We start from the raw sequence: 21,531 nt of genomic DNA, 5'->3' as shown, positions 1-21,531 counted from the left end.
TGGGCTAAACATTGGTGAGAATAGAGCAGAGGGAGGGGGCAGTTTTGGCTGGGGCTCCTGTCACTGGCTGCTGTTGCTGTTGTCGCTGCCTCCACTGAATTGCCTGGGGCCTGGGATAAAAGAACTGAGGGAAAGGAGATGGGGAGAAACCTGAAGGATTTTATCTGTTCTCTGTGAGCTTTTAGGAGTTTCCTTTCCCATTCCTCAAGCCTGGTTTCCCCTGAGCTCTCTCTTCTGTCCCATAGTACTGACTTCAAGCCAGAATATACTGGAGGGAGAGAAGTGGTCAACTCTACACCAATTTAGTGGTACTTTGAATTCACTGCATTTCCCCAGTCTACCTGTTGCTGTTCACTTTTCAGTGTTCTCAAATAGCTGTGCTGCGCACTCTGTTCAGGTTTTATAATTGCATTTAGAGGGAGAAAAAGGGTGGCATGTGTTTTTTTTTGTCTTACCCAGAACTAGAACCTCTGATTTATTTACAATATTTATCTTCTAATTAACTCATCTTTATATACAGGACAACTGATATTGTTAATAAGAATTCAGTTAAGGGGCACCTGGGTGGATCAGTTGGTTGAGCATCTGACTCTTGGTTTTGGCTCAGCTGGTGATCTCAGGATTGCTGAGACTGAGCCCCACTTTGGGCTCCTCACTCAGCAGGGAATCTGCTGGAGATTCTTTCCCTCTGTCCCTCTCCCTATTCCTGCACATTCTCTAAAATAAATAAATCTTTAAAAAAACATAAAGAGTTCATTTAAGTGGCCGAATCACAGAGTTTTTAAGGAACTCTTTTGGCATCATTTATGGCTACATTTATGTCAGCTGCACATGATGCTGTTTTGATCTCTTCATCACTTCATTCTCATGTAGTTTTCTGTTTGCACCTTTTAACTCACCTTGGGTCTTGTTATTTCTTTGCAGCTTGTTGGGTAATTGCCTTGGAGCACAGCCTCTACACACAGTCCCACAGTAGGGCTGGTCAGGGCAGTGATTGTGGACATAGCTCAACTGAGTTATGTGTGGCACAGTTTTGGGGAAAAATTAGGTGGGAAACCTCCCTGAAGACCCCTGTGCTTACTTTAGACCTAATTTAACTACAGCTGATGTTTTCAAATAGCAGCCTTTGAACTCATCAAGTTGGGTATAATTTCAGAACAAATTTACATGCAGGCCTTTTAAGATGTAAATCTTTGCAGAAATCGTTTTACACCTGATGCAGTTGACCTTGGCAGCTGGTCGCTGGCACACTCAGAAGGTGGGATAGGATCTCAGTGGAGGTGCAAACTCACGCACATGAAATTCAGTCTGCGTTAAGGTCTAATTACCCCTATAGCCTTCGTATCACCATGAATGATTATGAAGTGTTCAGCTCTTGAGAAATGATAATCCAGCCCTGGATGATCAAATGGAAAGACCACCTAAGCACTGGGGGGCAGCTGAGGCCAGCCTGGCTCCAGCTTCATGATGGGGTTAGGATTGGGCTCCAGGTGTACCTCTGTTTTGCCCCCCTAATGATCTCATCTATAAAATACCCTACATGCTTACCTTGCAAGGTGAATAAATAAAAGTAGATGAGAAAATTGACAGGAGACTGGAGAGCCTTCTGAAAGGTAAAGTACCATGCAAATGTTTATTTAAAAATTTTTTTAAATAACAAAGACACAAATAGGACACAGAAGTTGAATTAAGAGGAGTAAGTCTAATACTAGGATCAAGGTTCATTCCTAAAGCCTTCTCTTCTTGCCTCACAGACAAGGACTTTTATGGAGGGCTTTATGAGGAGGTCTCTGGAAGCCCAGTTTGGGTCCACTCCCATCTAGGCCTTTCCAACCCTGCGAGTGTATGATTCAGTTCACAGGAGCCACAGAGTCAGAGATTCCCATGTGCTTGTGCTGTTCTCCCAGGACCGTGGCAGTGAGCCAGGTCCCACCCCAGGATACTCATCAAGGGGTATGTGCCTTGATTTGGTTATTAGTGCTTCTCCCCTCAGCTCCTCCACCCCCTAGATCTCCAGGCACCTACATTCTTTTGTCCATATGAAAGAGGTTGTGTTGGGTTCAAGGCCCCAAGGTGTCCTGTCTCTAACAACTGGAAGTTCATTCACCATCATTTGCTCTAACTCAGCAGTTTAGGCTTCCAGAACACAAACTCTCCTGAGGGACCCACAGGAGGCTCCCCACCCTGAAGCCCCAAAGGACTCCCTCCTGCTCACTACCCCCAGAGGCCAACACTATCTGCCTCTAATGCTCCGGTCAGCAGTGCCCTGGGAGTAGGACTTCGGACTGCTCCCTACCACCACTAGGAGCCTGAGACCCAGGGTGCTCATCCGATGGGGCTGAGTCAGGAATGGGATGGGCCAGCCAACCACTTTTTTCTCCCTCCTTTGCAGGTCACATCTAATGAGAAGCACCTGGAGAGCCTCAAGGATGCGGGCAGCCTTCTGCAGGCTCTGGAATGGCTGGCCCCAGCTGGGGGGTAAGTAGGCCCAGGAGGAGCAGTGCAGAGTTTACTGGGCTTCCCCACATCCCAGAACCCATACCTTCCAGCCTGCCATTGCCAGTGTGTGAGGGGCTGCTGTGCCCCTGCACTCCCCCTGGGAATCCCCACTGTGCTGGTGGTGGGGGTTTGGGGGAGGTCAGCAGTGGGAGGGAGAAAAGTAGAATGTTCTAGTCCTATGGGGGAGGCATTTTCCCATCTATAGGGAAGAGAGCTGAGGAGGGATGCCTGGAGTGGGGGGATGTGATGAGATGAACCTCACAAGGAAGGTGTGGCCAGCCCGTGCACACATGGATCCACTGTCACCACCTCGCAGGGGTTTGGGCAGGGCTGGGGCAGGACTGACAGCACAGGCTATTTTCCTTGGCCACATCTTCAGGGAAAACAGAAACTGTGCACCAGACTGTTTGTCACCCAGAAGTTGACAGTGAGGTGAGCCTCCTAGTCCTCAGCTCTCTGCTCTGTATGTGCAGTATGTCCTAGAAGTGAGCTTCACAGCCTGGGGCTGCCCTGTCGCCCAGCAGCACATCACACACTGTGAAGGTGGGAACCAGGATCTCAGTGAAATAAGGGCTGCAGGAAGGGTTCATCCCACGGTGACACCACCCACGCACACCGCCTAAACTTGAGAGGTGGTAGCAGGTGTGTGTGTGGGCGGGGGGGTAGGGTGGGCAGAGCTTACAAGTTGTTACACTAGAACTGAATTGTTAATGCCAAGTGACCAAAGGAAAAATCATGGAAGCAGGAGCAAGCTGACCCAGGCATCCATCCTGCAGTCAGACCGTGTTGATGGCTGCTCACTGCGTAACAGTGCCAGAGCTGGGCTTGCGTCAGGTCACTGTCCCCAGAGCTGAGGGAAGTGGTAGGGGCTACAGTCCCCTGAACTTAAGCTGCTCTCTGGGTCCTGGGGAGAAGGAGCCACCTCCTAAGGGATACCGGGACATCACTGGGCACACAAGACATGGAATGGGTGCTAGTGTTTCCTGGTGGTTGGTTTTCAGAACCACGGTGTTCTCTGTATTCTGGTTCCTGCTGTTTCGGGTTCAGTATTAATTGGAAGAAAAAGTACATGGCTGGGGCATTGCTGAGAAGCAGTCTGTGGGGATGCTATCTCCTAGACTACCCTAGTCCCTCTCAAGTTTAAGCCAAAAAGGTAGTTTATCTGTGGTTTCTCTGAGGTGAGGGGGTGAGGAACAGGCTGGCTTTGAAGGGGGGGCTCCTCGCTCTGCTGGGTCCCTGTGGGGTAAGGAATGGACAGTGACTCCCCAAGCTGGGCCACAGGCCACCTGCTGGACCGCTGTGTGAGGACCATGTGGCATCTGTCCCCAGAGACCTGTTTTTGTGCCATGGTGAAGCCACTCTGAGCAGATGTGTGCCAAGGAGGGTCGAGAGGGTTGAGTGGAGAGCACCAAGTACCCTTCCTCTCCAGAGCCTGCCTCTGGGAGCCCTCGCCCAACAGGGGCTTCCATCTGCCTTGAGGCCAAAGCCAGCACCTCTCAGCACTGGACCCAGATTGGGACCAAATGTGTCAAAACATAGCTCAGTGCTCCACAAAGCTGGGGGCCCCTCCTGCACCCTGGCCCAACACTGCAGCAACTGAAATGTCCATACCAGGCAGATCTCGAGTTGGGTTGGGGAGGGTGCTGCTGCGAAGTTGTCTTGTTTGGGTTTCATTCTGCTGGCCCAACCAAAAGAGTTCTTCTGTAGATCAAGAATGAGTGGATGGCTGGGCTCTCAGTTCCAGTGTGGTGCTGCCAGAGGTCAGTGTACCCTCCTTGCCAGTTACTGGGGCCTCTGGGCTGCTCCAGTGGGCAGGTTGGGCGGCAGGACTCCACCAGCCTAGCTTTGACGCAGCCAGGATCAGGCAGAGCTCAAACACCAGGGCCCCGTCCACTGTGACCCACCTCTTAGCAGCACCCCCACCCCTGGTTATTGGCCAAAGCTCGATCTCTGTGTAGTCAGGAATCTGCCATGAGCTAATTTTATACTTCAAGGTAGTGCTGGCTGTCCTCCTTTTCCTTGCTAACAGTTGTGAAGGCACAGGTTTAAATGTGTCTCAGTTTGCTCCAGTGGCTCGATTGCGCATCCACATTTATGAGAGTAAGAAACTCAGAGCCTCCTGGCTGACTGGCCTGGAAGCGGCAATAGGGAGCAGGGAGAGCCAGCGTCGGAAGCAGGTCTGATCTTGGCCTTCGTGCCCAAGTCAGCTGTAGGCCGACTCTCTGGGCAGGCCTGTCGCCGCAGGACCTGGGCTAGGCAGGGGCTGGCTGCTGACTAGCCTTTACAGCTCAGTGTCAGGTGGGGGGAGTGGGGGCTGAAGGGTTCTCACCTTGAGGCCCTGAAGCCCGAGTGTCCTGTTTCTGCGCCTCAAGGTGATACACAGGTCTGGCCCATCAGGTACTCCAGTATGAGAGGCTGGCCCCTTTGGAAGAGGGCACATTTTGCCCTGGAGGTGGCTAAGTGTTTTTGCTCTGGTTTTTCTCACAGTTCATCTGCTGACAGTGTGGTGGCTTCCTTGGCCCTGGAAATCCTGCAAGCTGTTGGACATTAGGCAAGAAGGCACTGGGCACAAGCCTGCTCTGCAGCACCCACCCTTGGCTGTGCACATTCACCACATCGCCACCCGTAGCTCTGGACCTAATAAAGTCGGCTGAACCAGAACCTTCCGGTTGAGGTGTTCTCACTAACCCTGGGCCCCAGGAAACCCACTGAGAACAGAGTGGTTCCTTTATTCCTGAGGGATGCATCTAGAAGCCATGGGTTTGCTGGCTGTTCTGAGAAGGTGCTTTCCTGCTCTGTTGTGTGCTAGGTAGCCTCCACAAGTCTATGCTAATCAAGGAGATGAGAAGCCACAGTCCTTGGCCTGTGGTGTCTGTGGACATTTTTCTCCAGAGAAGATTTAAAAGACAGGACTAGGTATGAATGCTCCCCCAGCCACAGCTCCAGAGCAAGCCTCTGAAAGCTAGTTTTAGTCTCGTCTTCCCACTTTTACCTCTGGCTTCTTTTCATTTCAGGGACAAACTGAATCCAAGAATCCTAGGAAGGGCTGGGCAAAGCTCCACCAACAGGCAGGCAGTGTGAAGTTTGCCTAAAGGATGCAAAATGCTTTAGAAATCCCAGCATCCTTGAAGGTCTGCCCATTTAGGTGTTGTGATCAGGGCTGTGGCAGGAGGGGGGTGGTTCTACTTTGATGCTAACTCCTGCCAATTACCCCCTTACCCTTAGAACCTTCTCAGCTTCTTCCTGTGTTCCCTCACACATATGCTCTTAAACCTTCTACGTATGTAAGAAGCCCGTGGAAATATTCGGTGGACATTGCAGAAAGGTGCTGGGACTGTGGTAGTGAGGCAGGCTTACTCTGGAGTCTGGCCTGGAAGGTGGGGGTGGTCTGGGCAGCTCAAACCACATCAGCAAGCTGAGGCCCTTCCTCAGCCTCTCTGGGGCCTGTATCTCCATCTGTAAAAGGAAACTCGCTACCACTGTCCCAAGCCCAGATGGGATCCTGCCCCAGACAGCAGCCACCATGCACAGGGGGAATGGGTAGGATAAGCACAAGGGGGCACACAGGTGGCCCCATCCACCGCATCACGGGAAGCTGGTCATGTTGTCACCAACAGCCCCACTTTATCACGGTAGGAGACTACTACATGGAAGTCTGCCAGCTTCCATGTGGCTTTGTAATGAGAACAGCAGCTCCGTGCCCAGCTCCACCAAGGGCGTGTATGTGTTACCTTATTTACTTGCCATCACAACCTACAAAGCAGGCCGCCTTAGCTTCATTTCCTGAAAGAAAACAGGCTCAGAGGAGCCAGTCCGACTGTCCAAGGCCCCAGAGTCTAATTGAACAAAGGACCTGACCACAGCCTTTGTGTGCCCCTTAGCGGGACAGCCAGAGCTTGAGCTGGACTAGTTACAGCACAAGAGTGGCCTACCCAGGAGCAGGCAGTCTATTTCCATCTCTCCTAGCCTACTCACCGCCTGTGGTGAAGAGGCTCCAGGCTCCCACTGATTTTGCCTGTGATCCCGGGGTGAGGGAGCAGCCGAGGCCTGGCCCTCGTCTCCCTGCTTTCCCAGGAAACAAATCTGTTCTCTCCCTTCATTCAGTTCTTGGGGAAACTGCCCTGGAGTTCTGTGCCTGCAGTCTTCCCAGAAGGTATTTCAGAGCACTGGAAGATTCTGCTTTACCCTTTTTAGTTGAGCATGGAGGAATCTTTGCCGTTTGAGGTAAAACAAAAGTTTTAATATTCTAGAATGATTTTGTTGAATGGACCCTTCTTGGCCTGGGGCCCCTCAGCATTGCCTTTGTCAGATAAAGCTATCTGAGAAGGTAAGGGACAAGGAGAGCTACTGCTTGGCCTAGGGTGCCGGGGCACGGAGGAGAGCCCATGACAAACTTCACACTGACATCCTGGAGTTAGGGGATCCTTTTTATGATTCTCGTGAAGGTGCTAAGTGGAAAGCAGCAGCCCAGGTCCCACTGAGCTCAGACATAGGGGATAAGAACAGGCTTGGCTGGGTGGGCACCACCCAGCCTAACCCTTCCTTGCCCTCCCCATGTGAGGCCCATGCCCTCATATTTGGCTTCCCAGGCTGTCTCCAGTTCTACTCCCCTGGCTCCTGACCCATCTGAACTCCCAGGACTCTGGCAGTGGCAAGGGGCCCAGACCCAGGCACCTACAGCCCTCATTCCCCCTACCTCCGTGCTTCAGCTATTTGCTCTTTAACTGGCTACAACCATCAGCTGAGCCTCTTCAGGGACAAACGGGAGTCACAAGTTGCAGAGTAAATTAGGGAGCAGGAGACGACCCACTGAATGGTTGCACAAAACTACCTCTCCCCCGCATCATGAGCAGGACCAAAGCTTCAAGACCTTAACTTACAGTCTGAGAGCAGGGGGCAATCATCGGGGCAACTAAGCCTGTGGTTCTATAGGATGCAGGAACAGAATTTACTCTTACAGTAATCTGTATTCTCTAGCTCTTCACGGCTCCCCTATTTCCCTGGGACTTTTCAGATCTCATGAGGTTTCAGGTCAATTCTGTGACCACACGCAGGCTTTATCCCTGTGACACGGCTCTCAAAGTGGGAACTCTTTGGGCTAAAGCTCTTGGCCAAGATGAGAGAGGAACTGGGTCTCTCCTGTCTTGGCTTGAAGCAAGATCCCCTTTTTACTCTCTCCCCTGGTGACAGAAAAATATGGTGGCAGAATCTATGGATATATAGAAGAGCTGACATAGGAGCTTCAGGAAGTAACTGGTAGGGAAATGGGGCATGTGGGGGACAAGACAAGCCAAAGTTTAGGAGGCCCTGAAAGCCTCGAGCCTTCAAGCCTTCCCTTCCTGAGGAGGGAAGTATAGGGATGAGAAACAAGAAGTCACAGCCCTGAATGAGGACCACGAAGGTGTGGAGTTCTGATGTGACCTGGAGTCTTTTAAAGCCCATTTTAGGGCCCTTACTATTGAGGTGGTAGAGGCAAGCCTGTCCCCTGCCTCTAGCTCCCTTGTGGGGTAGGGAGGGGCAGGGGACTCCCCCCCACGCACGGAGTCCGAGGAAAAGGAAGCACCATCTTCTCACCCTTGACCCTCACTCTGCAATTACACCTGGTGGGTGACTCACTCACGGTAAGGTAAGACTGTTTTAAATTCTCATCAGAAAAAACTGCAATCAACTGGGCACTCTCCACTTTATAAACCAAACAGCATGATTGAGACCTGTTTTTACTACAGAAATCAAAACAAAAAATGAAAAGCAGTAGGATCTTTCACTGTCAAGGACTCAATCAAACTGAAGCCTCACGTCTAGAACATGTTCTCACATGGAAGAGAGCTGCGTTCTTCAGCTTAGTGTGGTCACTGCAATGGGATCAAATGTCTTAGGTGCTCTTTATCCCCAGGTAACCACTATTCTGATTTCTGTAGTAATCCAATCTCCTCCTTTTGTTTTTACCATCCAGGGGTGATGTCCCCCAAACAGTTTGCCCTTTTATTTGATCAGTGAAGTCCTACAACATGCATCTGTGACTTGCTTTTGGTCAGTACTGTTGGCAGTATCCATACACTGCCTGCCATGTGAAGCTGTAGTTCTCTACTGCAGGACAGCGGTTATCAGACACATGGGCTGTCGAAAGCTGTGTTCTCCCTAGGCATAGTAATGGAGTTCGAGGCAAAAGAAAAATCATTAATACTGACCCTACTTGTCTTTAAAATCTTGGTATTTTGTGGGTCATGGATTTTTTCCTTCTGCACTTTGTTTTTCCAAATGGCTACCACCTGTTCCATACCTTTACTAAAAAGTCCCTCTTTTCACACTGACCTCCAGCGCTTCCTCTCAAGTACTATGTCCACATCTTCCCTGTCTCTGTGCCAGTAACTGCCAGCTACTTCTACCCTTCTAGTTAAGACCTGGACCACTGGCAGAACAAGTCTTCCCCCTCATTCTTTCCAAGTGTCTTGGCTATTCTCCTGGCCCTTTGTATTACTGAATACTTGCAGAACCACCTTACTGAATCAGATTAACTTTACATTTTTAAGTAGAACTTCAAAAACTACATTAAGCAAAGCCCTGAAAATGTCTTCCAATTTTAAGAAGTTCTTTAAGTAAAACACCCTGCTGTGGTATGTTGTGTGAGGCTGCTTACTGTACTGGCATGGTTCTGTCATGCACTGGAAGGAACCTGAAACCAACCACCTCAAGAGGTCTAGGGTCTCCTTTCCCACCCGTTATACTTTAGACCACAGTGGCTTTCACAAAACTTCATCCAAAGGGAAGTGAACATGTTTATCTAAGTCACGATCTTAAATAAAAATACCTGGTAACTCAAACACCTCTCCCTAAGCACAAAACACTTTCACTTTTTCTAAAGACCAAAATACAAGTCTTAACAGGTCTACTGACTCTGCCCTGAGGGATGAACTAAGGCTTGAAGACCTACCGCCAGGATGACAGGATTACCTGGCAGACAGGTGGAAGGTGGCTCATTCTGGTCTGATTATGTTCAAGATAAACATCATCACCTAAACCATCTTAATTTTCAGTTCAAAGTGGAGTTGAAGGAATTCCCCTCTCCAAATGAGTTACATTTATGTGAAGGTGCTTGAAATCCAAATCCAGGTAGTTAATTCATTAATACCTTAATAAGGAACCATCTGATGGTGTCTGGAGTGGGGGTTAGCCTATATGGTGTTCAGTTTGGTTCTATGGAGCCCAAAGACCACATGACAAGCCTCTGAACTGAGGTTTCTGGTGCAATTTAACCCAGGGTCCACTGTTAAAGAAAGTTGGCAACAACGCCATCTGGATGTAAGGCTCACTCTCTCATTACAACTTAAATTATTTCACTATGTGTGTTTTCCTCAGGATGAAGCTGAATAACTATCGTCACAAACTGTTTAATGACAAGGAGAAAAAGGTGACACAATTGAATGAATTAAAAGTTTAATTCTGAACCATTTTTATAACCGCATTTTTCTCTTGAAGCATCGTATCACAGCAGGTTACAACAACTTTGGGATAAAAGGCAAATGGTAAACTGTCCAAAACAAGGTTCCAAATAACACCTCTTACTGATTTACCCTACCCATACATATCCCAAATAAAGTTTTTGATCAAAAAACATGAAATAGATCCACCTGCTTATTTTAAGCATATTAAAAAGGAAACTAATTAGACCATTTCTATTTGTCTATTTTATACAAAAAGGCTACACAATGTTACACTTTATTCAGATTACAATTAGAGTGATTATGAATTAGTGTTCTACACCATTACTCAATTCTTAAAAATTAGAAATTGCTGTAGCAGTACTCACTATAACTTAACACTACGAGAGACTTAAAAAACTAACAGTTACTGCAAAAGAAAAAAAAAAAAAAAGAGCTACTTCAAAGCAAGCAAAGTCAGTACCATTACAGATATTTAAAAAAAAATTTAACAAGCAAGGCTAGAGTTTGATAAATTCCATATCTTGTGATCCATTCTTGTGCATTCTTCACTTCTTGAGTCACTCCCAAAATCCATTTGTATTGTTACTCCTCGACCAAAAAGGACCAGAACAAAAAGTTTACTTCAATTGTTCCCATAGGAAACTCAGCTTGGTTAGTGTGTCAGGCACTTTCTGAGATACCAGCCCACCCCTCGAGCCCTCTCAGCAACTCTACAGGTCAATCACAATGCAAGTTCAGACAATACAGCTGTATAAAGAGAGAAAGGCTGCTATTAATGTTTAAAACAGCAAATGTTACTCATTTGAGTATTAAGTTGCAAAAGCTGTGGCAAAAAACATTAAAGTTAATAACTTCCACACATGACCACTTAACCAGAAATCTGAGAACAGTCAAATGTTCTAAGACATCTCCTTTCAAAGTATGTATCTGTTTTCATGGCAGATTTACAAATAGGCCTAAACCACTCCCACCCTACCAACCAAGTCTCTCTGAAGTTCTGTAGGCAGAGTAAAAGTATTTTACCCAAACTGGCTTTTTTAAACTTCTTACCTAAAGGATGATTTACAGGTCAGTATCAAACCAGGCCAGCTGATTGCTGTCACCTGGAGGCAGCCCATCCATGAGGTCCTGGGCATGTCCCAGATCTGGCAGCCCATCAACTGGGTAGTCAGCACCAGGGTGGTGGCCACCCATCTCATGCTCCATCATGGGGTCCATCCCCAAAGCATCCTGGCCATATCCACCAGAGTGAAAAGAACGATAGCTGGGATCTAGAGGAGTCAGGGTGGACAAAAGGGGCAAGGGACAGAGGGAAAGAGGAGAAAGACATTAAAATTAACGCTAAGGCTGGGCCTTCAATGGCATCAAACTTGTCTCAGAAAGCAGGCCTTTCTAGACTCTTCAACTTCTAGCTTTCTTCAACGAAGTAATTACTCAGTGCCAGGCCACCCACAAGGCTATACAAAGTCTGTTTTCATGAGAGGCAGACCAGCCGGTTCTAACCACACCATCCCGCTTACCACTGAACATTTTGTGTTTGCTTCGGTAGAGATGTAAAATCTCTGAGGAGGGGCAGCAAGCAGTCTACTGTATGTATAACTGCCCAAGCATCAACAAGTCATGGGCAAGAGATAGAAGCAAGGTGGTCCGGCGCATATAACCTATTTATTGCAAAGTCCAGTGATACAAAGGTACTGAGAAAACGCAAGCTGCCGTTTCCAATGAAACCTTTACAGGTTGACGTTTATATTTCTGTCATGTGAGACACCTATGAGCCTCGGTGGCCTAATACTTAGGTTTATAATCTCACTGTTCTACTTGTGTTCACAGTCTACCCCCATGCTACATCTCCATTACCCACATTTGAATGAGCTTTTCAGAAAACCCTGATAGCAGAACTACGCAGATCCACCCCAGATCTGAGCTTGGAGCCAGAGTTCCTCATACTCTCATTTCCTGGGTGGACTGCAGATACAGAGATGATAGGTTCTCTAACCAAAAACGGGACTACAAAAGCAACTTGTCATGCTCTTGCACTGCAGAGGCCCAGTAGTCATGACACACATTTGTTGGTGTGATCCTGCCGCCTGCTCAGCGTGCGGCTCCAAATTCCCTAGGCTCCACGAGAGCTACTGTTGCTGACTCTGGAATTTCAGAAGTGCCTTTAACTGCTGCTACTACTTTCCTGCCAACACTGGTTTCCCAGATGAGCAAACCAGCTCTTCTGATAAAGCTTTGGAACCTTAGCTTGACTTGGAATTAATAGAGAAACCTGAGACACATACCATCCTGGCGATATCCAAGGGGTTCTCCCTGGGCACCAATATCAAGTCCAAGATCAGCAGTCTAGATTTAAACAAGTACAATGCAAAGAAGCAAAATGAAAATGAAAATTCTCAAGTATACTAATATTCTGAAAACATATTTTCAGATTATAGAAGGAACAAAGAATTTACAGAAATGCTTCAAACTCCACCCCTCAGAGATGAACTCCTGAGACTTAGAACAACCTGTCACTGTACACAGTATTAAAAATATTCATTAATTTGGGGCACCTGGGTGACTCAGTGGGTTAAAGCCTCTGCCTTCAGCTCAAGTCATGATCCCAGGGTCCTAGGATCCAGCCCCACATTGGGCTCTCTGCTCAGCAGAGAGCCTGCTTCCCTTCCTCTCTCTCTCTGCCTGCCTCTCTACCTACTTGTGATGTCAAATAAATAAATAAATCTTTAAAAAAAAAAATCACTAATTTATTCTTTCAGTAAATATAACAGTCAACAAAATGGGCAAAGTGTCTGCCCCCAACAGGAGTTGCTAACAGGATATGTCCTATCAAAGAAGATTTTTAGCCCCAGCACCTGAAAGGGGAAGACGAGGAGAGGAACAGGTTTGGGGAAGTTCACAGCCCAAGCTGGAACATGTTAAGACTGCCCACTAAAAACCCAACTAACATACTACTCACTATTTGGCAATCTACTTTTCTTTTTCACCTAACAATCTACAGCATCTCTTTGCATTCATACAATCCACTGTATGACTATGTAGCATAACTGAATAAATTCAGGGTGGTTCTAATGTTTCAAGAACAATTCTGTACTGAAAACAAATTCACAGAAATTCAAATAGAAAAGTAGATGAAAAATTGAGAATTCAAAAAAAGTATCAATAAATTGACCTCCAACTAACAGAGTGCCTCTTTCCTTAAAAGGAAAAATATTCCTTTGTGGAAAAGATGCTTTAACCTGGTAACTTTTTCATCCATCTCCCTCACAAATTCTAATGTCAAGCAGCATTACTTGTTTGTTCTTAATAGGCTGTTTAAAGTTGTGGTTCTTCCTCATAGCAGCTGCTAAGGTAGCAGAAAGGATGAATATTCAAGCCAAGGACACGGTCAATGCAAATCAACGTGTACGAACATTTGAGTGGAAACTGCACACTACCGCATACACATGTCCACATGGCCTACCTCATTCCAAGCCATTGGCTCTGTTCTGAAGAGAGAACTGGTCAGCTCAACCGAAAGTCGTTTCTTATAATCCTGTGGCTTGTCCTCAGACATACGGAACAAAACAGCAGCTGCGTATGTTGCTGGAAGAGGAAAGGAAAAAGGCCCCTGAGGAAAAGCTGAGGCTCTCCTATGTACACCAGCTAAAGGTTCTGGTTCCTCTCGCACTTACCTACACCTTCGTTCCTAGAGTGAAGTAACTCTGTCAGAGGAGCCGTGGCTCCCTCCGCTTCGATGGCTTCTGCAGCCTCCTTATCCTGAGCAAGTTCACAGAGGACCCCTGCAGCTACTCTTTGGATATTTTCAATGGGAGAATAAAGCAGCTAAAGAGAAAAACACAAACAAAACCTACTTAAATAAAGAAAAAACACAGCAAGCGCCGCACTGTGTGGCAAACACTCCCACTGCAGAGAAAGCAAGGTGTCTGCACTACTTGTATTAAATCCTATTCTCTAACTGCTCAGGTATGTGATGCTCTGGAGCACTGGTTTTCTAGATCACTTCTGGCTACAAAACCTTTCCTCAGCAACAGTTTTAGTTGAGCTCAGATGTGGCAAACCAGGAGGTGGCTGGAGATCTGTGCTTTGGCAACCGAGACCATCTCTCCTACCTCCAAAGCTCAGCACCTCTAAAGTGGAGTATCCCTCTTCTTCAGGATCTAGCCCTAGTATTTCTCCTACCACCCAGGGAAAATGAAGGGACTTTTCATAAAGTTAAACGTACTGGATTAAAAGGACACTACACACTGAGATTCCATTTGTCATTTATTGGCAGGGGATGTGAGCAGAGTGTTGTCATTTTATAAATGGAGAGAGATGAAAAATTGCCCCATTTGGTCCCTAATTTTCTGAAATCTTGCTTAATCATTAAAATCCATGAAATTTTACTTATAGACTCATAAAATCTAGAACCCCTCACATGAAACCAACATACCTGCACGAACAATGGAATGGTATTTAGTCCTCTGATTACGATTCGGTTGTGAACATCCCGAGCTAGGATATGAAGGGCTCCAGTACAACCTTCAACAATTTCTTCCATACGGACCCCCTCCTACCAAAAGAAACATGGTAAACAAATTGGGCATTCTCCTCTCTAAACTTTATAAACAGAAAGGCTTTCTATAGCAGTTCTTTGACTAGTTATTCCCATTACACATCCAAAATTCTCCAGAATTTGCAACTGGTTTAGGAATGAAGGATTCCATGCAGATGAACGTTACTGAGGTGGGGGAAACCTCCTGACGGCACTAATTCCTAGCTGCACCACCCTCCCCCCTGCCCCACACACACTACGCACAGCAAATAGTGCTTTGACATACTCTGAATCCCAAAGATAACTTTCTTACAGTCTAGATACCAACCAATTTTTTTTTTAAATTAAGTATTTATTTGAGAGAGAGAGAGAGCATGAGAAGGGGGTGGGTCAGAGGGAGAAGCAGACTTCCTGCCTAGCAGAGAGCCCAATGCGGGACTCAATCCAGGGACTCTAGGATCATGACCTGAGCCGAAGGCAGTCGCTTAACCAACTGAGCCACCCAGGCACCCCAAGACACCAACCACTTTCGGTAAAAGGAATATATAAAGATACACAAATATGGCAAAGTTATACACAGACTGACAAGTGCTTTTCTTCCATATGCTCCATTTAGTTTTGTATATCTACGTGTATCAGGTGAAAATCAAGCAGAGTTTTATCACCAACTGCTAAATTTCTATTGAGCTGTCAAGTGGAAGATCCACTCTTTTCCACCTCCAAGACTGACTGCTGGTCTCTATGGGAGAAGGACGTTAGTTTTTGTTAATGTAGGTACTCACAGCTTTTTCCCTGTTCCTGAGTTTTAAAAAAGGTAATGATTCTGCTACTTTTAGTGACATTTATAAAAACTTGATTTTTTATAAAGACACAAATATTCCTTTTTTCCTAAAGAGTTAAAAGGTATCTTTTGCATTCTTTTAAGCCATTATCATGGAGACATGCCAATACCAAGAGTAACAAATGGATAAAGGCCCTATCATGAGTGTGTACACATAACAACTAGCCAAGAAGAGATGCCCAAAATCTGTTCTGATAGGCTCTTGTTTTCTAAAGTAACCTAATTCAGAAAGAGAAAACTCTCTGAAGATCTGAATCTTCAGAAATAAATTTGGAGGAGTAAATCCCGAAGTGTCTTTAGATACTTATAATGAAGCTGGTTTGTAAAAGACTGCAAACCTGACATCAAAGCTCTAGGCTGAGATTATGGGTCAAGATATCAGAAATGCTACTACTTATTGTTGAAATTTGTTAGTATTCTTAGGTCTGTAAAAAAGGTTTCAATCATTCCTGGAAGAGACAGTAAACTTACATACTTACAGGCAAACTCATGTTCTAATGGGGAATAAGGGCTCTGAAATCAGATGGACTTGGATTCACATTACGGTTCTGCTGCTTTCTAAGGTGAACCTCCCCATGGATTAAATGAAAACATTATAAGAAGTGCCTAACCCCACAGCAGTACATCACAACTATCTTTGTAAGACTGATGATGCAATGGAAAAGTCAAAGGCTTCACTATGAGCCACATTATTCCTTATTCTTTTCTGCAGCCACAGAAACATGTCAGTTTTTTTTTAAACCATTAGCAAATAGCCCTGCAGCCAGGAAGATGGAGGGAACCAATGACCGAAGACGTTCAGGATCCTATGAATTTATGCATTCCTTTTAAATAGCCAAGTGTCACTATTCAGATCTACCTACCACAAACTGCTGCTGTGTTCCGCCCATAGATGTACGGCGCTGGGTATCCTGATGGGCACGAACCAGCAACTGAACTAGTCGCGGAATAGCACCCTGTTCACGCAGAGGTGCATGATTTGCCGGACAAAGGGCAAGATTTCGAATCAATCCAACAGTAGCCTGTAGATAAGAAAGAATAAATAACAGGCCTGTAACTCAACAAAATCATCATCTTAGCCTAAAAGTGCCACCACACTAAATCTATTGGTGTCACCTGAAAGTAGCACAGACTTCACAAATACTTCGGAACCCCATCCGGGCCATACCTCCCAAGTACGAAGGAACGGACTCGTACTTGACAATCTATTACACTTAGATAGCTATCCAAGAGCTAGAGGTGGCTCATTTTCAATTCTGCAACCTTCTATTTTGCTTGACAGTTTACCTTTATCAGAGGCCAATGGGATGGAGGGTGCAGGAGTTTAACCACAACTGGTAGTCCATAGTGAAGACGAACAGCATTCTGAGCCATCTCTGCTTCCTGGTGTCGGCTGGTCAGATGACGAAGAGCACAGATGGCAGGCTCAGTAATATCCTCCCTGTCACCAGCTCGAAGGACAGTACGGACAAGCGCCTCTATACCACCCACTTGGCAGACCATCATCTTGTTCTTATAATTATTGCAAGTGAGATTAGAAAGAATTCCAGCTGCACAGGTGACCACATTTATATCATCTGAGCCCAGAAGCTGAACAAGGGTCCCAAGAAGACCTTCCATCCCTTCCTATGGACATAAAAACAAATGCTCAGTACCTATTTATCTTACTTAGTTCTGTCACCAAGGCACTGGCATACTCAAAATTTACCTGTTTAGTTGCAGCATCTGATAGATTCCTAAGAGTCCAAAGACAATTTTGAACAAGACGTTGACTTGGATCTGTCAGGTGAAGCCCTAAAGCTTGCATTCCACCTAGAATGTGAAAAAAGATCTAAGGTGATGGCCATTAGCTGGTAATTCCAATCAGCACTGTCTTTTCTAGGCTTAGAGAGTATCCCTCTTCATTGCCAAAGCTTATCCCCTCCACCTAAGTCCTTTGTTTCATTTGCTAGGACGTTGCTCAGTTCCCCCTTTCTTTTCCGATTCACCTCAATTAGTGACAACTTCTGTTGAGTATCTATTGTTCTTTCTCTATGTGGAGAAAGCCTTCATTATCTCCACTGTCCTTCTTAGGTAATTTTTATATTGTTTATTTCCTTTCAAACATTCAATCGTCTCAAAATATTCACCTATTTTGAGATGAAGCTGTACCAGTGAGCAAAATACTCCAAGGTCCCCACTCACATAGAGTTTATAGTCTAGCTGGAGGCAGACAATAAACAAGTACACAGTTAATAAACTGAAACTACATAGTATGTGAGATGGTATTAAGTGCTATGGAAAAAAAAAAACACAAGATGGTGGGGGCTACAATTTCAAGTAGTGTAATTAGGTCACCTCAGAGTGAAACTGAAGCCTGAGCAAAGACCTGAAGCAGCTATGTGAGACCAATTCAAAAATGCACTGGAATGCTTATTACGAGAGACTCTGTGGAACGTACTGACTCCAAAAGTATGTGCCTGAAAGGTTTGCAACCTTTCGCCACTTAGGAGCCTAAGGAAGGACACTTATAGTGGTGAAGTCTAAACAGAAGCTCACTTTCCCACACAATGGCCTAACTTCACCCATCTCTCTCCTACTGAAGTCCCTTCTGAATGTCCTGAGATACTTTCCCTTGACTCCTTGTTCATCTGTTCAGGTCTGTTTTACTTTTCATTTTATTATTTAAAAAAAATCATACGTAGGCTCCATAACCAATATGGGGCTTGATTTCATAAACCTGGAGATCAAGAGTTGCATGCTTTACCAATTGAGCCAGCCACGTGCCCCTTTCGAGATTCTGTAATTCCTCTACCTCCACTACAGGACAAGGATCATCCCCATCTGGTTCCTTCCTCATAACAGCTCCAGCTACTAACAAACAGAATGACCTGCAAAAGACTGATGCCCAGTACTTGTTCAATGACTACCTTCTTTCCCACAAAGATTTCATTCCCTCCCTTGACTCTTCACTCTCACAGGTGTATTCTTAACCCCAAATATCCCATTAGAACAGCCTATGGACTTTAAAAGCACACAACTGTATTCAGCAGGTCTAAGGGAAAAGTCCTATGCAGATGCCTCTGATGCACACATCCACCTTCCTCGTAAGCTGACAGGTCAACTCGAAAATCTCTAGCCCAGTCTTCCCCTGCATTTTAGGACCATACACTTCTACCCACCTACCGCCGTCTCTGTCAGCTTCTTAAATTATCTTGTTTCAAATCTTTACCAATCCATTCTGGTAGTTGCATTTATCTTAATGGTACCAATGTTCTACCCACCACAAACCACAACGGGTTGCACCTTTAACCCCTAAGTTATTATATTCTATGGGTTCTTTTGGAAACCTCAAAACAGTCATCCTTTGCGGTGTATTTTTAATAACAAACTGTTTCGTTCGTAGAAGTCTGTAACACATCTCTGTGGCCCGGTCTGCTTGTCTTTGGTCATTCAAACTGTCACACACTGTTAGTTATTAATATTCCAAAACACCACACTGTGATGCTGTGCCATCGCTTAATAACCATCAGTAACTTCTCATTTTCTATTAAGACAAAGGCCAAATTCTTCAGCATAACCTTAAGGTACCCTTTAGAATTTGGATCCCACCTAGTACTGCAAAATGAACTAAATAGTCTACATCTGTGGTTCTAAAGCTGGAAAAAAAGCACAAATGAACATCGTAAAGGTCTAGAAAGTCCTATAAGATATGGGCCCTTACCTAACCTCTCAATCTCATTCTGGGCTACTCACCCATTACTCATTAAATTCTAGTTACACACACTTCCTCTTTAGCACTTAGAGATTAACAATCTCTTTCTCACTTTCAGGACATAGCACATGTTTCCTCTCTCTGCCTGGAAGGCATCTAATCCCCACTTCTCATATAGCTAACAGGTGCCTTCTTATCCCGCATTCCCATTTTATGTCCCCTTCTCAGGCAAGTACCCCCATCCCCATTAATTCTGTATCAGTATTTGCTGTTTCTCACCCTACACAGAATTCATTCTAAGTTGTAATGCCCCCATCTTTTGCATTTTTTTGTCACCCTCACCAGAATGGAATAAATACAGGGACTGTATCTGCTTGGTTATCTATCCCATGTATACCACATGCTTATTTTAGTGCTTGAGACACGGATGCTGAATGTTTTCAGAACACACAAATGAACATCAGAATAACCTGGCTAACTTCTTAAAATGGAAGATACCTAGGTCTTCAGTCCCATATACATTTCCAGCTACCCACCTGTCACTGCACTCCACAAATTCTGATTATGTCCAAAATTCTGCAATTTTTGCAAGCACTCCTCATATTTCTGGAATAGCTGGCAGAATTTTATCTCCTTGCTGAGTATGAATGCAGCCACACCTGTCCATCCCAGTGTCAGCTGCCATCCTGTGTAATCATAATGCCCCTCTCTCCCACAAATTCTCAAGTAAAATTATTCTCAACAAGTGAGAAAAATAGGTGTTACCAACCCTACGCTTTACTCCCAGTATTTTCTTCTACTAAATGCTTTCATATTTTCCCTCTTCCAGTTGTGATATAAAGCTTGGTTTAAGAGTCCAGGTAGATCCTGTTAGGTGGGTTACAAAAAGGAGAACTGATGCTAGGTAGCTAAAGAATAAATGTAGCCTTGTGATAAAAAAAACAAAAGGCCCGGGACGCCTGGGTGGCTCAGTGGGTTAAGCCGCTGCCTTCGGCTCAGGTCATGATTCCAGGGTCCTGGGATCGAGTCCCACATCGGGCTCTCTGCTCAGCAGGGGGCCTGCTTCCCTTCCTCTCTCTCTGCCTGCCTCTCTGCCTACTTGTGATTTCTCTCTGTCAAATAAATAAATAAAATCTTTAAAAAAAAAAAAAAAAAAAAAAACCAAAAAAACAAAAGGCCCTAGTTGGTCCACCTATTCCTTTCCTCTGCTACACAATATAAACTACCAAGTATCAGTCATCATTTTTGATGGACAGTAAGAACTCTGCCTAAACTAGGCTTAAACAGCACCAATGCAAGGTGTCAAGCAGCACATATACTTTGAATGTAATCTTGGGTGCAAACTGGTTCTATTCAGTTTCAGCCCACTAAGGTCAAGGTGTATTACCCTTTTCCTAATACAAGTAATCTAATCAGAACTACAAAATGCTGTACATATGACACTCAGAATACTTACCTGCTTCTACAATAGCTGGTTTATTACTAGAGCAGACAGACAGCACCTTCAGTACCCTGCTTGTGGTCCATAGTAGTTTCTCGTAAGTGTAGGTCCTCATTATATTTACTAAAGCTTGAGGTCCACCACTCGCCAGAATGATCAGCTAGAAAGATATACATGTTGTTAGCTATGCAATCTTCACCATATGACGAAGAAAAGCCACATTACCAACCTATTTTATTAAAGAAGCGTTTCAGCCAGCTTGCCACTGACCTAAATGTATGCCTGGACCCCATAACCCAGATCCCCAAACTGAAGCCATGTTTAACCCCTCCTTCTACAGCATTCCACTCAAATTCAAGTATTCCGGTACTCCCAAGAAATAGCAACTCTGCCCCAATTTTCTTCCTCCCGCACTGGTCAAAGCAAAAGAAACAAAGAGAAACCATGTTGGTATGCAACAGTAATGCCCAGATAGTCATGCTATATCAAAGTGGATCTGTTGAAAATCTGAACCAGAATAGGCACTTAGAACTCCTAATGATTCGGCTCTTGGCTTTTCCTAATCGTTATTCACCTAGTTAAAATGAGGTATCATCAAATAATCATTCATTCTTGTCCTTTACTTCCCTGCATACTCCCACCTCCAAACTATCCTGATTTTTGAAAAACAAATCTCATCACTTCATGCCTCTGCTGATACTGAACTGCTTTCCATTACTCTTTGAACATTTTCCACAAGGCCCTGCAGAACCTGCACTGCTGATACCTCAGTCTCATCTCAAACCTTTCCTCTTCACACTTCATAAACTCGTCCCTCTCCTTCATCAGTAGGACTTTCCAAGGTGTCGTTTCCTCTCTCTGACCTTCACCTAATCAGTCTCTCCTCACCCTTGAGAGCTGAACTCAATTATCATTTCCTCCTACAGGTCTCCCTGAACCTTCGAAACAGGGTCTAGTTCACATACAAGCTCTTATAGCCCCTCTATTTCCTTGGAATACATTAATTAAATAGTAATTACGTTATTACCTCAGTGCCTATCACCCACCTAAGAATGAAAGCTCTAAGTCTGCCCACTT

The 21,531-nt window shown here is 45.3% G+C and overlaps 2 protein-coding genes across 5 annotated transcripts in view; one reads left to right on the top strand and one right to left on the bottom strand.

The window, feature by feature from the left end:
- ULK4 (unc-51 like kinase 4) overlaps positions 1-6,476 on the top strand; it is a 628,848-nt gene extending 622,372 nt beyond the window's left edge. For both annotated transcript variants that reach the window (XM_032312841.1, XM_032312747.1), the window contains exons 36-37: positions 2,393-2,478; positions 4,987-6,476. In XM_032312841.1, the coding sequence (XP_032168732.1) occupies positions 2,393-2,478; positions 4,987-5,050 (150 nt within the window). In that variant the 3' untranslated portion in view covers positions 5,051-6,476. The remainder of the gene's footprint in view (positions 1-2,392; positions 2,479-4,986) is intronic.
- Positions 6,477-9,916: 3,440 nt separating this feature from the next.
- The window catches only part of CTNNB1 (catenin beta 1), a 40,853-nt gene continuing 29,238 nt past the window's right edge, over positions 9,917-21,531 (bottom strand). The window contains exons 7-16 of one of the 3 annotated variants that reach the window (XM_032313058.1): positions 20,470-20,614; positions 17,028-17,131; positions 16,607-16,945; positions 16,183-16,341; positions 14,377-14,496; positions 13,616-13,766; positions 13,405-13,526; positions 12,227-12,287; positions 10,992-11,212; positions 9,917-10,688 (exon numbers count right to left, since the gene is read on the bottom strand). In XM_032313058.1, the coding sequence (XP_032168949.1) occupies positions 11,004-11,212; positions 12,227-12,287; positions 13,405-13,526; positions 13,616-13,766; positions 14,377-14,496; positions 16,183-16,341; positions 16,607-16,945; positions 17,028-17,131; positions 20,470-20,614 (1,410 nt within the window). In that variant the 3' untranslated portion in view covers positions 9,917-10,688; positions 10,992-11,003. Of the gene's footprint in view, positions 11,213-12,226; positions 12,288-13,404; positions 13,527-13,615; positions 13,767-14,376; positions 14,497-16,182; positions 16,342-16,606; positions 16,946-17,027; positions 17,132-20,469; positions 20,615-21,531 lie in introns of all 3 variants that reach the window. The other 2 variants (XM_032313140.1, XM_032312977.1) reach the window with 2 other exon arrangements.

Source organism: Mustela erminea, chromosome 1 (genome assembly GCF_009829155.1).
Source record: "Mustela erminea isolate mMusErm1 chromosome 1, mMusErm1.Pri, whole genome shotgun sequence".
NCBI classification, from domain to species: Eukaryota; Metazoa; Chordata; class Mammalia; order Carnivora; family Mustelidae; genus Mustela; species Mustela erminea.
This window is presented reverse-complemented; position numbering and strand designations above follow the sequence as displayed.